Genomic DNA, 15,928 nt, shown 5'->3' on the forward strand with positions numbered 1-15,928 from the left:
GCTATTTAGGCAATTGGACTTACGTTAACCACAATGGCTCCATTGGACCAATAACACCTGAACTTAATAAGATACATATGAGTCTGATATCCCCTCATGCAGCCATTTCACTGTTCCCATCACCTATCTGAACAAACAAGCCAGGATGTTTTCATTCTATCAGTCTTGAAAAATGGTTTGTGTGCCTGTTTGTTTTCTATAAGTCGGGCAACCTCTCAAGATATCATCACCAAGCTTGTCACAAGGACTCCTGAAGTGGTTTTGTTGTTGATGTTTGGGTGCTCACCACCAGTTTGAATCAAGATGGCGGACCCAAATGTCACTTTGTTGTGACATTGTCCATTTCTTTGGCATAGGCACAGCCAGCCAAATCTTGAGATATCATGGCCAAACTCATTGTTCCTTTAGTTTTTAGCGTGATTAATTGTACCTGCCTCCAGGCCACAGACAATTCATGTAGAAAAGCTTATACAAGGAAACACATAATGTATACATAAGCAAATGCATCTTGCAAAAGACACTAAGATTCTCAAGCACTTTGGAAGAGAGCAGTAGAAACATTATTAATGGGGAATTATGGGACATACAATGCACCTTGGCTGCATTTTATACTCTAAACATGTCATATCTGTTTTGGAAAAGTGCAGGCCTATGCAGAGCCCTAGAATGTTCAGAGCCCTAGGATGGAAACAATAATATTAAATTTAACTGCTCTTGAAAAAATATTAATAGGCGACTTACTTATATTTGGTTGCCTGTGTTGTTACGGTAACAGAGAAACCCAGGATCCCAGATGTATTTCTTGTGGAAGGGTAGACATGGTAGCTTAAATCAAAGGAAAAGAATAACATTCCACAAGCACAAGTCATTTTATTCTGATCATTAACAAGTACTAACTAGTATATGGGAGCTATCCATCAAAACTGGTTCTCCCACATGCTCAATTAAAGTGCATGGAAGCAATACTTGGTAGATGGTTCAGATTGCATCATTAGAATTAGTGCTTTAAACCAGTGATTTCATTACTGCCTTTCAATGTGCCAGCTGCCTAAATGGAAGGCACATTTCAAGATTTGTTCTAACTATGTTGTACTTTTTTTCAAGCTAATTCTGTATGCCTTACCGTAACAGTTGTGACATTTGTGACTACAGCATGGCACCATATACTAAACTGATTTGGGGATCTTGTGTTTGCATTGTGTCTGCACCAAAACTGAAGTTACTGAACAGCTGGAGAAGCAGGACTTCAAAGGTTTTGGTCCCTGGTTCTTGGTAATGGGATCATGAGAAATTTCGCATGCAGACAAAACCTAGAATGGGCTGGAGTTGGCCCCTGAAGCATCTTTATTTAACTTCCTCCTGCCACCACTATTTCTTTAATACCAGATTTGAATGTAATAAAGGGTTAGCTCTCAGAGTCATCCATTGGAAGATGATATCCAGCATTACTCATATTTAGAGTAACTTTATTCCATAAATTTCAGTGGGTTTACTCTGATAATGACTAGGACATTACTCACAGAGCTTTTGGATGCAATATCATCCAAGTCTTCTTGTACTGCTGCCTAATGTGCATTTTGGAAAGGGACACTGCTGATTTTCTTATTTGGGGCTTCTTTTTTTGCAAGCTCATTTACACTTCATTAGTGACTTTACAAGCACACATGGTGTATATCTGTAAAACCTTTATTGCTGGAATAATAGAATGGTAGGGTCATCTCTAACTCCCTGGGGCTGGACTACAACTCCCATTATCCCTGGGGCTGATGGAAGCTAGGGTCCAACAATATGTGCTGGATACCACATTAACCATCCCTGGGTTAGGGGATACCAGCTGTACTATAGAGCCTGAACATCTCTGAGTTTTGAATTTTTGACTGTCCCCCTTCCCTATGCCATGTCTGGACTGGTGAATGAGGGGGCCTCCAAGAATACAGAATTTGGTGACCCCTGACTTAAACACATTCCATATTTCTGTCTCTTATTAAATAGCAGGAAGAACTCAGAGAAATCAAGTGCTCTGAAATTCTTGTATATGAAGCGATATTTACTGCTTTCTTCTTACTGCCATTCTTCAGATGGCAAACTCACCCCAGGGTATTCTTTGTTCGCAAGAAGTCAAAGCATGGCTCCTCCATATACATCTGAAATGGAACATGATATTTGCAGGGATATTTTCTTTGACCCAAGAAGCAAATATTCAAAATACAAGAAACAAGAAACCTCAACACGCGTGACTCTTTTTTCCCCCTTTAAAAAGTTACCAGGTATTGAAAACTTACCTTGGCTGACACTCATCATTTGAGAGTATAATAGGGTGCATTTAAAAAGAAATGATTCCATCGTCAAGGAGTTCACACAATATTTTATGCCACGCCTCCTTTTTGGCAGCCATATGATGCTGCAGCCCAGTGAAGTACAACAAAGGAAAAGGGAAGGGAGGGGAGGGAAGACTTCAACTGGGGAGCTGTTGTACCCTGGATCCCATCAGGGCTTGGATTATTGTGGCAAACATCTACATGGTATGATGTAGGATGGTGTCCAAACCACAAAGGTTGGTGAACAAACCACTTCACTGAGAACAAACTCTTAATACACATTAAACATGAGAAAAGTGAAAAGTAAAGGTAAAGGTAAAGGGTCCATTAGGTCCAGTCGTGACCAACTCTGGGGTTGCGGCACTCATCTTGCTTTATTGGCCGAGGGAGCCGGCGTACAGCTTCCGGGGCATGTGGCCAGCATGACTAAGCCGCTTCTGGCGAACCAGAGCAATGCACGGAAACGTTGTTTACCTTCCCTCAGGTAAGCACTTTGACATGCTTTTGAACTGCTAGGTTGGCAGGAGCAGGGACCGAGCAATGGGAGCTCACCCCGTCATGGGGATTCGAACTGCCGACCTTCTGATTGGCAAGTCCTAGGCTCTGTGGTTTAACCCACAGCGCCACACCAGTATTATTATTAATAATAATAATAATAATAATAATAATAATAATAATAATTTTATTTTGCAACTGACTCCAGATCTAATCTCTAGAGTTTGTGAACTTAGTGTAAAACCTGGACTGGAGATGTTCCAGACTCTGGAGAACTGGAACACATAAAATGCAACTAGGTTCCCTTATATTACATCCCTTTTTTCTTGCCACTAAACGAAAACTCCCATTGCCATGTTGCTAATTCAGTAGACCTACTGAACAAACTGCACTTTACATTAGCTTGTTCCTGAACCTTGGGCATTGTGTTTACATAATCAGCAACTGGACAGCATTCTGGGGAAGAAGAAAATGGGCATTCCAATGTGCAGTGGGCAAGGTCCGCCAATGACTAATATGACTGATACACCTTTTTGTGTTGCATTTATATTTCACACTTTTCAAAGGATACACCAAAAACCTGAAGGCTACACATTAAGAAAAGCTTACCACAAGCAGTTCTGTGAGGGAGTAGTCTTTTAAATTCTTTGCACCCGTCTTAAGCAAGAGAGAGAGAGAGAGAGAGAGAGAGAGAGAGAATAAAACAGTCATTAATGGGTCTTCGATTTCTCTATGAACCTGAGAGCTCCATTCAAGTCTCTGAGTTGCCACAGGGAAAACTTAATAGTGAAGAATATCAGTAGTTTTCTAACTCCCTGTCTTTAGGGAGCCTTACCATACCTTCCCCCGTTTTTGCTAAAGAAGTCCTGTCACACAAAGTTGCCAGTCAACCTAGCTGAACTTGACTTTTGTCCCACACAAACTGTGTGGTTTTGAATGCATTCTGGGGGACAGCTGGTCATGGCCGACAATCTATTTTTCATAGAAGCTTCTTTGTCATGACATTCTCCTCAATGAAAAATTCCAGTCAAGTATCTGGGCCTCTTTTCCTAGAAACCCACGTTTCCTAGAAACAGAGCTTGACAATTACTTTCTTGGAACATTCTCCATGGATTTTCTATGGCATGAATGCCTGTTAGGACACAATTTGGTGTGGGGTGAGAATTTGAAGGAGCAGAGGTGCCTGGCAGTGCCAGCCCCACGTCTTGAAATTATGCGAGGGGCAACTAGTCATCCCCACCTTATATTGATCTGAAAGGAATAGGGTTGAAATTCAATGGATAAACCATCTTCTTTAATTTTCTTGCCTTTTAAGTTTAGACAAGAGAATGTGGGTTAAATAGCAATTGTCTAGGTCAGAGGGTGGGGGTTAATCCTTCAGGGCTAATCAGTGGGTGGGGGTCAGGGCTGCATCCTGGTAGTGGGTGAGACCAGAGTAAAAATGGATGGGGGCACCCCATTCCCTTTCTGCTACCCTTTTTTCTTTTTCTGCCACCCCCTCTCTCACCTTTTCTTACCCCATTCTCCTTGTATTCCCACATCCCTGAAATTAGTATGGTGGCCATAAGCTGCTCCCTCTGCCCCAAAGTCAAGCTAGGCACTGCTATGTTTTAGAATAGCAAATAGTGGGGCTGGATTTCAGAACCCCACAGCTCAGACAGGGCCCCAAATGAGATATGCAAATGATGGGGGCAGTATTTAAATGCAACAGAAACATAATGCAAATGGGGAGAAAATGGAATCAATTATGAAAGTGAATATCAATCCTGTTTGCTGGACTGGTTTCCATTCTGGACATAGGACAAATAAGCAAACACCAGCAATTTCTGCTCCTTTTCCCAGTCAGGATTCCCCACCATCCCTAATGAATACAAAACCCAACATAAAGGCAGTAATCCTTTAACAGTTTCTGGGGAGTAAGTCCCATGGAACTCAGTGGAGCTTACTTCTCAGTAGTAGCACGCAGGATGCACTGTAATAGGTCCGAGTCTATGATACCTGGTAGTAGACCGTCACATCAGAGTTTGGATCGCCTGCATGAAGGGATTTCACTTTACACAGAATGTGAGTGTTTGGCAGTTCTATCACCCGGAACTGAATAGGGCATGGGTGTATGAGAGGAACAAACTGTAATTTTCTGAAAAGAGAGAAGGGCAAAATGAAAGAGGAGCCACCGTTTTTCATCTTCATAATATGAACATGTTTGTGAAGGAAGTAATCATCACAGATATGTTAACATTCACACTGGCACTTTCTACCTATATGATGCACACCAGTACTTAGCCTTAGGTGTACCCTGAAGTGGTAGACTGCTCCCATGAATAGCCATTGTTTGCCATTGGGCACAGTTACTTGAACTTCAGCAGACTTGCACCAGATATAAATTACCAATACTCAGGAAACAGCTAGGCTTGACTACTACAAAGAGTTACATAGATGTTTGGAGACCAGCACTGTTGAGACACAACCCTGATGGGATGGCAATAAGAGTGCCCCTGTTCAAGTTTTGTTTGTTTGTTTGTGGAATGCAACTTATGTGTGTTGAAATGTCTGAGGCAACTTCTTAGTAAGAGGAACGTATGATGCATGTGTATTGGCAGATGTGTGAGAGTGGAATAGGATGACCAATATTAAATGAGTAGCAAGTACTGTATGATTTGAGGACGAATGACTCAAGCATGACTGTGAAAGTTCTGCTCCCCCACTTTTTTAAAAAAAATTAATCACAACTTCCTGTGCGATCCAAACCTGACAAACTGTGGTTGATATCACTGTGGGGTTGTTGTTTTTTGAAAAAAAAAGCTCAATTTCATTTTGTACTTTCAGAAGTTGGTTTGTTTGAACAAATTATATTTAAGAGTAATCATTGCTTACATTTGAGATGTAACAATTAGATGTAGTTAATCTAGAACAGGAGAGGGACCCTCCAAGTTTCTTCTCATGGCTGCACTGAACAAGGAGAAGCCTGAGAGCCTGAGGTTCACTGCAGCTCATCTTTGTAATGCTAAAATGTGGTTTATTGTTACATCCAAACCATGACAATATATTTCATTCTTTTAAAAAATTAGGAGGAAAATCAAGGATGGATGTTAATAAGCATTTTATAGCATTCAGCAATGCTCATCAAAATGCAGTTTTCATTTAATAATAAACTGGGTGTTCAAAACAAAGAAACCTGACCAAATGCGTCACTCTTCCCTCTCTCAGAACCCTATGTATATTTCTTAATCGTAAGAATCAAACCAGGATACTCACCCAGCAATATAATTCATAAAGTCCTTTGCTTCCTAGGACATAAGGGTAAAAGATCAAACATTATTGAAATGAATGGGGCTATTTTCCAAATACGTACACAATATAAACGGAACAAGGCATTTTTGCATTCATGGAAATCATATTTAGTGTTCAACAACTATGTCTATTTTGTTTGCTTCCACTGCAGGCAGAACCCAAATTTCAGCTTTCCAACTCCATACTCACATTGCTCATAAAGTTTCCTTGGACAAGTCCCTCTACCCACAGTTTTGATTTGAAAGCTGTCACAAATGCTTGTAGATCTTCTATGGTAACACCACTACTAATAGTTTGATATTTTTCTACTAAAGACCACCTGCCATGCTCCAGAATCGAGAGTCGGAGATCTCTGTAAGATGCATCAGTAAATGTACGTTAATTTATTTTTTCACCATCTTGGACTTTTAGTACCCCTAAAATGGCAACACTCAGAATAATTGGAAATGCAGCCTTAGCTAATTAAAATATATCAAAATAACAAATGCAAGAGGGATTGGTGACATAATTTTGCTGTGTAGCCCCCCCCCCCACACTCCCAAGACAGCAATGAGGAACCTGTGGCCCTTCATATGTAGATGGTCTCCCAAGTCCCATCAACCCCAACTGCTATGGCTAAAGGACATGTTTTCCTCACTCCCTTCTTTGTTAGATGGCCATAGGAACCTGTGTCTGGCAGTGTGGCAGCTCTGGGGCGGCAGGCTAGGCAGAGCCTTCCTGTTTCTCACAACTCCTCATGAGATCCTGCACGAGGCTGAGGGGTCTTTTAAAAATGGTGACATGAGCAGTCATTTAATGCTTGGCAATCATTTTGATTCTTGCAAGTGGAAAATCAACACAAGACTCATATCAATCTGATCTTAGACTTATTCTTGGCTATATGTGAAAGTTTCTTTAGCAAAGCCGATTTTCTACCACTGAGCCTTTCCATGTAGTCTCCCTGCAGACACTCACTTTGCCAGCGAATCTGTTTTGAGGAGATTGTTAAAATATGTCTTTTTTAGCTGTTCAATTATCATCTGGAAAGCTGAAGGCGAGACACTGAGGTTAGACAAGTGATCAATGATCAGTTGAAAGAGCAACTGCAAAGAAAAAGGAAAAGTTGACCAAATGAAGAGATACGTGGTACATGAATGTTTACTCAGAAGCATGACATGCTAGTTCTGTGGGGATTGTCTTCAGGTAAGTGGGCACACAGATGTAACCTAACAGACACCTCATGCTGTGTCATTGCCTATTCTCACCATTCTATAGTCAGACAAAACCCTCAACAGAAGGACCAGTCATGTCAGACAGAAACTCCCCAGATCATCCAGGAACCCATCATATTTCATCCATCTCTGAGGGCAGAACCTCTTAATGGGTCTCCCAGCCTTGAACAGTGGAGTGAATGAATCTTTATTGCTAAAAGCTATACACTGTGGAGTGGAGTAGCTCCATTCAGCTCAAATGTCATGAGGGAATGGATGGCCAATGGCAATGGATGTACAGTGATGCCCCCTCCAATCAATGGAGTATTACCAATCAGTTCTGTGGCAAAGATCAGGTCGGGGATGCATCCATGCATGTGTGTGTGGGACCACTGATATACTGAGAAAGCCCCCCATGGCTGTCATGGAGGCCCTGAAGTCCTGAGCTGGCCCATTTGAGGCAGCCTTGACGTGAATACTGAAGTCCCCTAACACCACAATGAAAGGGTTCTCCAACACCACATCTAAGAGGACCCCCACCAGCTTAGTTAGGGAGACTGTAGCAGAGCTGGATAGATGCTACACTAACAACATCCCTGTTCTGGCTCTCTGGACCAACATCACAAATAATCCTTCAACCTCAGACATAGAATAGATATGATACCATAAGGACTCCAGGAAGGACTCCTTATTCTTTCACCTTATTTAAGCTGCCCAATTTGATGATGACATTACCATGTACATGTTCACTGGGGCCGACACAGATTAAATTGACTAAAATATATGGACTACTCACAGGTAGTTTATGGTTAAAGCCTTTCACTCGAATGACCAGACCATGTTCTTTGGCTATGATTTTGTATTCCATCTGAGCAACATCTGCTTGATATGCTGGTTCAGCAAGGTTGTGGGAAAGTGTGCTTACAAAAGCATCAAAAAGCACCATACTGGATGGAGAAGAATAAGTGGAAATGTTTAAAACAGTGGACTCAAAAGAGTTCAAGTACCATAATTCACAGGCTACACATGAAAGTGGGTGTTAGTACAATCTTATCACACTTAGGAAGGATAAAGTTTCGAACAATGAAAAATCCTCTTTACGTATTCTTGAAATAACTGTAATGTCAAGATAGCAACCAAATAAAGGCAGATGCCATTAATTTCTGCAGATTTTCATAAAAGGCATAATTTGACGGTTGCTCTTTTTTAAAAGATATGTAAAGATTATACAATATAATCATGCATTAACCATCCTGAGACTTCCAGATATAGGGCAGTATATAAATTCAATTAATAATAATAATAGTAATAGTAATATAAACACACACACACACACACACACCCCTCAAATAATCTCACTCTATCAATCATAGCATGTTATAATATACCACTATTATAAAAAGCACCTATTGTATTGTATTGTAGGTAAACTATTGTATTATTATATTCCATCTAGATATATTTTCCAGTATTCAGAGTTTCTTACTGTACATTACTCATCACAATAGGGAGAAAGTGTCAAAGGAGGCTTGTTCTATTTTCCTTTATTTTTGGTCTCTGACTTTTTCAGGCTAAGGACATTGCTGTGAAATGAGAGTTAATTGTAAGAGGTGGAAATGAGAGCCTAAGGAGAGTTCCCTAGATGATGCCTTCTCATAGTAGGAACTACAAGCTGTTATGAAGCAAAAGGGTCAAATCCAGCCATGTTCAGAAGCCACAGATACTTTCCACTACGTCCTATATCTAGAAAAGCAGACAAATAAATGTTGAACACTGTATTATCAACTTGCCACTTTATACAATCCAGCCAACAGCAAATTAGGAAAAATGGAAAGTAATCTGAATAGAAATGTTCTCCTATCTCCCAGTTAAATTAATGTAATATATTAGATATCACTACTTACTTTAATGCAGACTGTTGTATCACTGGAGTCACCAGATAAAAACAGATAAATGCTGGGCAGGAGGGAGAAGGGAAACAGAAAAAAGCAGAAGAATCAAAATTTCATGAACGAGGAGATTTAGTCAGGAGGAGGGTGTAAATGCCCTGTACTCCTTAGACTTTTTGCCTCTGCTCCTCTGGGCTGTTGTCCTTTAAAAAATGCAATTCCTGCGCATTTTGGTGCTCCAGTGAGCAGGCTGATGACACCCTCTTTGTTTTTCAGTGGCCGCATTTGGGCACAATTTCTATCAGCACTGAGTGGTGATTAGCACTATTCTAAATGTACATCCATTGGACAGTCTCCAACTGGACAGTGTGCAGGGCAACACATTTAGGTAATGGGGCAGGGAGAAAGGAGACACAGGAAGCGGCCAAACACCTAAACTCCTAATGTTGACCCTCAGGTCCAGCCAGACATCAAGGGAGTGCAGAGCTTTCTCTAGACAGTGAGAGGGATTTGGACAGAAGGTAGGAAATACCAATTCTGGTTGCATGTGAAAACAGGACACACTACCTTAGGAATGAAGGAGGGGCCAGTTCTGAGGGCTACTCTATCCTTATGAAAGGTGCAGAGATGTTTGGCTACTGAAAGGGTCCAAAGTTCAGAGACTCTGTGAGTGGAAGCGATAACTACAAATAGGAAATTCCCCTCACAATTTCTTTATCCCTTCCCTCTCCCCACATGTAAAGCTGCAATCGGAGCTTATCTAGCTTTGAGAAGGTGGTATGAGGGCTCTGGCAGAGTCCTTGAGTCCTCCTGTCTCCTTCCCAAAGCTGGGCAAGTAGACCTCTATCTTGCGGGTGGGGGGCAGTTCCTGGATTTAGGCATTTTTGTGTTTACAAGTGGACCCCCAGAACCGAACCCTCGTGTACCATGTTAGCTGTATGCTGGACCTAGGTCAACTAGCAAGTGTATCCTCAAGTCAACCTCACATCAACTGTGCAGGAAGACAGACACCAAATTCTGCTTCACCTTTTGTTAGCTTCTTGTGAAGCACTCTTTTCTTGTCAGTTTCCCCAAAGGGTACATTGGTAAGAATCTTTGAATGATAAGCACTCTCCAGAGTGCTGATTGCATTTAACAGTAAACAAATTTGAAGTTTTCTAGCAATATTTAGCTAGTCCTCTCCCAAACTTGTAAATGTGTGCGCGCCACACGCCTTGGTTGTACCCATTTTATAAATGCAATATATTGAGTTTTACCTTTCGGGACACTAAATTTATTGTCTTTCTTGTACCACAGACAACCTTGTTTGGTATCCAATATTTTGTGTGGATATTCTGTTTTGTGCTCAGTTGATTTCTTCACAGTGAAATCTGTAGCTAGCATGGGAGATAAAATAACAGATTGCTAAATGTGAACACCATTCATCCATAACACTTGGATGTAAAGGTAGTTTCTTATGTTACTGCTGCATATGTGCTTGTTACACCTGCCTTTGAAGATGCTCAGAGACATAAAGCACTGATCCACACTTGTAACAAGAAGTATCTGGCTTTTGTGCTTTTGCTCATGATCATTGGAAGTTAAACAAAGACATGAGGGAGGCAGCGAGAACCACCGTGTCAGTTCCACCTCCTGTCACTGTTCTCATTATTCTCCAACCTGTGGAGGACAATCTTCAAGCAAGGAGACTTCTGAATGACTCTGATGGAGCATCCTTGCAGCGCTAACCTCATCACCATCCTACAGCAATGCTGGAGGGCAGCTCTGCATCGCCACAACAACTGCTTCTACAAGCATGCACTCAATGACCCTTAGCCAAAGGTGTGAATTTGAAATGTATTGTGTTTGAACAGACCTTTGGTGATATGAGTTCTTTCAGCTGTGACTGGTCCATGGAAGCCCATACAAGTCCATTATTGAGGCTACAACTAATGACTGGATGAACATGGCTGAAAACACAGGATTAGGTGACAGTGTACTGACACGTCAACCAAAATGTACTCAGGGTAAGGTCTGGAAAGAGTCCTCCGCGTACAACTGTATTCATGGAAAGCTTTTCTCAACCCAGGCAATTGCAAGACTGTCTTCAGGCAGGATATGCAGTTGGAACGAGATCCTCTTCTTGTACTGCTTACCTATAAATTGATTTTCTTCCGGTAGGTGTAAATCTGGATGCAGCATGAAATCCGTGTCCCACACTGTGCTCCAGTATGCATCGATTTCTGTGGATATGACATAAAATGGCATTATTCTGCTATCACAAAATGTAAGTTGGAGGTGTTGGGATACTGCCAGGGAGATAAAGTCCATCATGGCCCCAAGCCGTGTGCCGGACGTCCATCGATCTCCCGTAGTCACGCAGTTTCAGCAATTAGCGACATGAGTTTCTTCTAGAGCTCATGCACGCTCTATCAGCAGATAATGCACAGCCAGAAGTTGCACTCAGAAGAGCATTATTTACAAGCTTTTATTCAGCGTTGATCAGAACAAAGAAAGACATGACTGTTCTGCGTCAGTGTCTTCGACAGAGAGAGAAACGAAAGCAATAGCAAACATAAACATCCTGTGAACAGGAAATACTCAGGCTGTGACACAAACATCCTGCTCCCTTTTAAGGTGGAACGGAAATATCCTAACAGGAGGGTCATCCAAGCCAAGTGTTAACCAGGTTCAACAGCCAGGACGCTGCACTGAATCAACACTGGGCCTAAATTCAGACTGGCATAATTCTGCAAGCAGACACAAGCTTTAGGCACCTAAAAGAACATGAGAAGAAACCTATTGAATCAGATCAAAGGCTTGCCTTGTCCAACATTCTGTTGTTACAGTGGCCAACCAGATTATTATGGGAAGCTCACAAGCAGGACACGAGTGGAATAGTACTCATGACACCCCAGGAACTGGTATTCTGAGGCATCTGATCTCTGGTGCTGAAGGTAATAATAAACGTAAAGGTAAGGGGACCCCTGACCATTAGGTCCAGTCGTGACCGACTCTGGGGTTGCGGCGCTCATCTCGTTTTATTGGCCGAGGGAGCTTCTGGGTCACGTGGCCAGCATGACTAAGCTGCTTCTGTCGAACCAGAGCAGTGCTACCACCTAATACAACTACTTATACTGAGTCAGAACATTGCTCATCTAGTTCAGTATTGTCCTTGCTGACCAAAAGCTGCTCTACAGGGTTTCAGATGGGAGATGTTCACAGTTCAACCTGGAACAGCAGGGAGTGAACCAGAAAGCTTCTGCATACAAAAAGCAGATGCTCTTCTGCTGAACTACATCATGTTCTTGTTGTGAAAATCCTTAGCTGTCATCTTGCTCTAAAAGCTTCAGAAGCATGTTTTAAATCGCAGACACTTTACATTGTTTTACCTGTTGCACTGTATTGTGTCCCAAACCATTTCTCCTTCAAGGGACATTTTCCCTCATGGTAAGGAGAAAAGAAAACGAAGTTTGCCTTTTGAGGGATGAGATGGTTAAGGGCATCAGCAATGACCTATAAACATAATGGAACATATCAGTTTGTTTTCAACTAGTCATTCCTAACTTCTGGTCAGGGAAGTACACAATTCAAATATTTGATAACAAGTATTTCTCCACTGGAAAAAGATTTGGAAATGTTCTAGTTACCAACACATTTTTTAACTCCTATGAAGGAATTTCAAAGTGACTTCTACATAACAGCTTTCCTCCTAAAGACAGATGGAGATTACTTACTTCAGCATTATATTCAATCAGTAGCTGGTCTCCTATCAGAAAGTCCTCCTTTCGAAATATGTGCATATATTCAGAAATATTTTCTACATATTCAAGTGGATCAACCTGGGGAATGAGCAAAATATGATTTGGAAATCATCACAATGTTAGGATGTCTCTTAGAGAGCAGTCCCTGAAACAGGAGAGGTTTGGGATGTGTGAACACCAGTATGCAAAACTAGTCACATATTGAAAATATCAGTATTAGTATAGATACAAGAAAATACTGGAAAATTGAATAGATAATACCTGTTCCTGAAAGCAAAATTCATTGCCTTCAATCTTCTGAATGTCTTTCCATATTCTGTGAGGGAACAAGTTGAGTCCATATTAATCCTTAACTCTCAAGAAAATAATCAAATTGAACTTCTAAGTAAGATATCACGCAGAAGGTATTTATTCTGCATTAAGTATTCATACTGTTGAAATGGGACTAACAGACCACATTGGTTAAAACCTGCTGCACATATCTGTTTGCAAAGATTGGATGCATATTGGGGAATAGAATTGTGTTTCCCCCTGATCTATACATGTTCAAGTCTACTATATGTATAATATTTTGCATATGAAGCAACAGGCCCAGAGTGGATTGACCCAAAGTGCTTTTGTGTGGTGGTATTGCTATTAATAATGGTTTTCTGAGTTGTCTTCAGCATATTATATATTGGATAATAAGTATTTGTTGATCATCAGAAACAGAGTAACTACCAATGAGACGGAAACATGGAAGGTGCCTAAAGAAGCCAGGGTGGCTATCTAAAGAACTTTTAACTGAATTAAGATTAAAAAAGGATGTGTACAAAAATGGAAAAGGGGGGAAACCACCAAAGAGGAATTCAAACAAATAGCCAGCACGTGTAGACACAAAGTCAGAAAAGCTAAAGCACAGAATGAACTCAGGCTTGCTAGAGAGGTTAAAAGCAACAAAAAAGGCTTTTATGGGTATGTTCGTAGCAAAAGGAAGAACAAAGAAACAATGGGGTCACTCAGAGGAGAAGATGGTGAAATGCAAACAGGGGACACAGAAAGGGCTGAACTACTCAATGCCTTCTTTGCCTCAGTCTTCTCTGATAAAGAAAACAATGCCCGACCTGAAGAATTTGGAGCAAATGATTCAGCAAAGGAAACACAGCCCAGAATAACTAAGGAGATAGTACAAGAATATTTGGCTAGTTTAGATGTATTCAAGTCTCCAGGGCCAGATGAACTGCATCCAAGAGTATTAAAAGAACTGGCAGATGTGATCTCAGAACCACTGGCAGTCATCTTTGAGAATTCCTGGAGAACAGGCGAAGTCCCGGCAGACTGGAGGAGGGCAAATGTTGTCCCTATTTTCAAAAAGGGGAAAAGAGAGGACCCAAATAATTACCGCCCAGTCAGTCTGACATCAATAGCAGGGAAGATTCTGGAGCAGATCATTAAGCAAACAGTCTGTGAGCACCTAGAAAGGAATGCTGTGATCACCAATAGTCAGCATGGATTTCTGAAAAATAAGTCATGTCAGACTAACCTGATCTCGTTTTTCGACAGAATTACAAGCCTGGTAGATGAAGGGAACACAGTGGATGTAGCCTACCTTGATTTCAACAAGGCATTTGACAAGGTGCCCCATGATATTCTTGTAAAGAAGCTGGTAAAATGCGGTCTTGACTATGCTACCACTCAGTGGATTTGTAACTGGCTGACTGACCGAACCCAAAGGGTGCTCATCAATGGTTCCTCTTCATCCTGGAGAAGAGTGACTAGTGGGGTGCCACAGGGTTCTGTCTTGGGCCCGGTCTTATTCAACATCTTTATCAACGACTTGGATGATGGACTCAAGGGCATCCTGATCAAATTTGCAGATGACACCAAACTGGGAGGGGTGGCTAACACCCCAGAGGACAGGATCACACTTCAAAACGACCTTGACAGATTAGAGAATTGGGCAAAAATAAACAAGATGAATTTTAACAGGGAGAAATGTAAAGTATTGCACTTGGGCAAAAAAAATGAGAGGCACAAATACAAGATGGGCGACACCTGGCTTGAGAGCAGTACATGTGAAAAGGATCTAGGAGTCTTGGTTGACCACCAACTTGACATGAGCCAACAGTGTGACGCGGCAGCTAAAAAAGCCAATGCAATTCTGGGCTGCATCAATAGGAGTATAGCATCTAGATCAAGGGAAGTAATAGTGCCACTGTATTCTGCTCTGGTCAGACCACACCTGGAGTACTGTGTCCAGTTCTGGGCACCACAATTCAAGAAGGACACTGACAAACTGGAACGTGTCCAGAGGAGGGCAACCAAAATGGTCAAAGGCCTGGAAACGATGCCTTATGAGGAACGGCTAAGGGAGCTGGGCATGTTTAGCCTGGAGAAGAGGAGGTTAAGGGGTGATATGATAGCCATGTTCAAATATATAAAAGGATGTCACATAGAGGAGGGAGAAAGGTTGTTTTCTGCTGCTCCAGAGAAGCGGACACGGAGCAATGGATCCAAACTACAAGAAAGAAGATTCCACCTAAACATTAGGAAGAACTTCCTGACAGTAAGAGCTGTTCGACAGTGGAATTTGCTGCCAAGGAGTGTGGTGGAGTCTCCTACTTTGGAGGTCTTTAAGCAGAGGCTTGACAACCATATGTCAGGAGTGCTCTGATGGTGTTTCCTGCTTGGCAGGGGGTTGGACTCGATGGCCCTTGTGGTCTCTTCCAACTCTATGATTCTATGATTCTATTGTCCCCTTATTTCAAAAGCCTAGTAAGTTTTGCTGATTAGTATAATGTGTCTAGTCGCTTTCTTTGGTTCTAGCACTTCCTTTTTAAAATCACCTTTCTACAGGTCCATGCTTTCTCAACATCTTCAGGTACTGGAATATAATATGAATAACCTGAAGACAGAAAAAAGAAAACGATTCATCTGGTTACCCTTACCTACAAGAAAATGTTTCACAGAATTAGCAGAGGGTCCACGTTTTCCAGTACATTTAAATGTAAGGCAGCACTGTA

At 41.6% G+C, this 15,928-nt stretch overlaps 1 protein-coding gene across 2 annotated transcripts in view; it reads right to left on the reverse strand.

The window, feature by feature from the left end:
• The window catches only part of LOC309539376 (nardilysin-like), a 52,226-nt gene that overhangs the window by 12,175 nt on the left and 24,123 nt on the right, over positions 1-15,928 (reverse strand). For both annotated transcript variants that reach the window (XR_014222835.1, XM_082235533.1), the window contains exons 13-27: positions 15,752-15,810; positions 13,188-13,242; positions 12,900-13,004; positions 12,555-12,678; positions 11,319-11,405; positions 10,440-10,559; positions 9,199-9,250; positions 8,091-8,241; positions 7,059-7,186; positions 6,294-6,456; positions 6,069-6,100; positions 4,812-4,950; positions 3,423-3,470; positions 2,092-2,144; positions 742-825 (exon numbers count right to left, since the gene is read on the reverse strand). Coding sequence is in view for 1 of the 2 variants with exons in the window: in XM_082235533.1 (XP_082091659.1) it covers positions 742-825; positions 2,092-2,144; positions 3,423-3,470; positions 4,812-4,950; positions 6,069-6,100; positions 6,294-6,456; positions 7,059-7,186; positions 8,091-8,241; positions 9,199-9,250; positions 10,440-10,559; positions 11,319-11,405; positions 12,555-12,678; positions 12,900-13,004; positions 13,188-13,242; positions 15,752-15,810 (1,400 nt within the window). In the remaining variant the exon portion in view is untranslated. The remainder of the gene's footprint in view (positions 1-741; positions 826-2,091; positions 2,145-3,422; positions 3,471-4,811; positions 4,951-6,068; positions 6,101-6,293; positions 6,457-7,058; positions 7,187-8,090; positions 8,242-9,198; positions 9,251-10,439; positions 10,560-11,318; positions 11,406-12,554; positions 12,679-12,899; positions 13,005-13,187; positions 13,243-15,751; positions 15,811-15,928) is intronic.

The sequence above is a fragment of the Podarcis vaucheri genome (assembly GCF_965113315.1).
Source record: "Podarcis vaucheri genome assembly, chromosome: 8".
Taxonomy (NCBI): Eukaryota; Metazoa; Chordata; class Lepidosauria; order Squamata; family Lacertidae; genus Podarcis; species Podarcis vaucheri.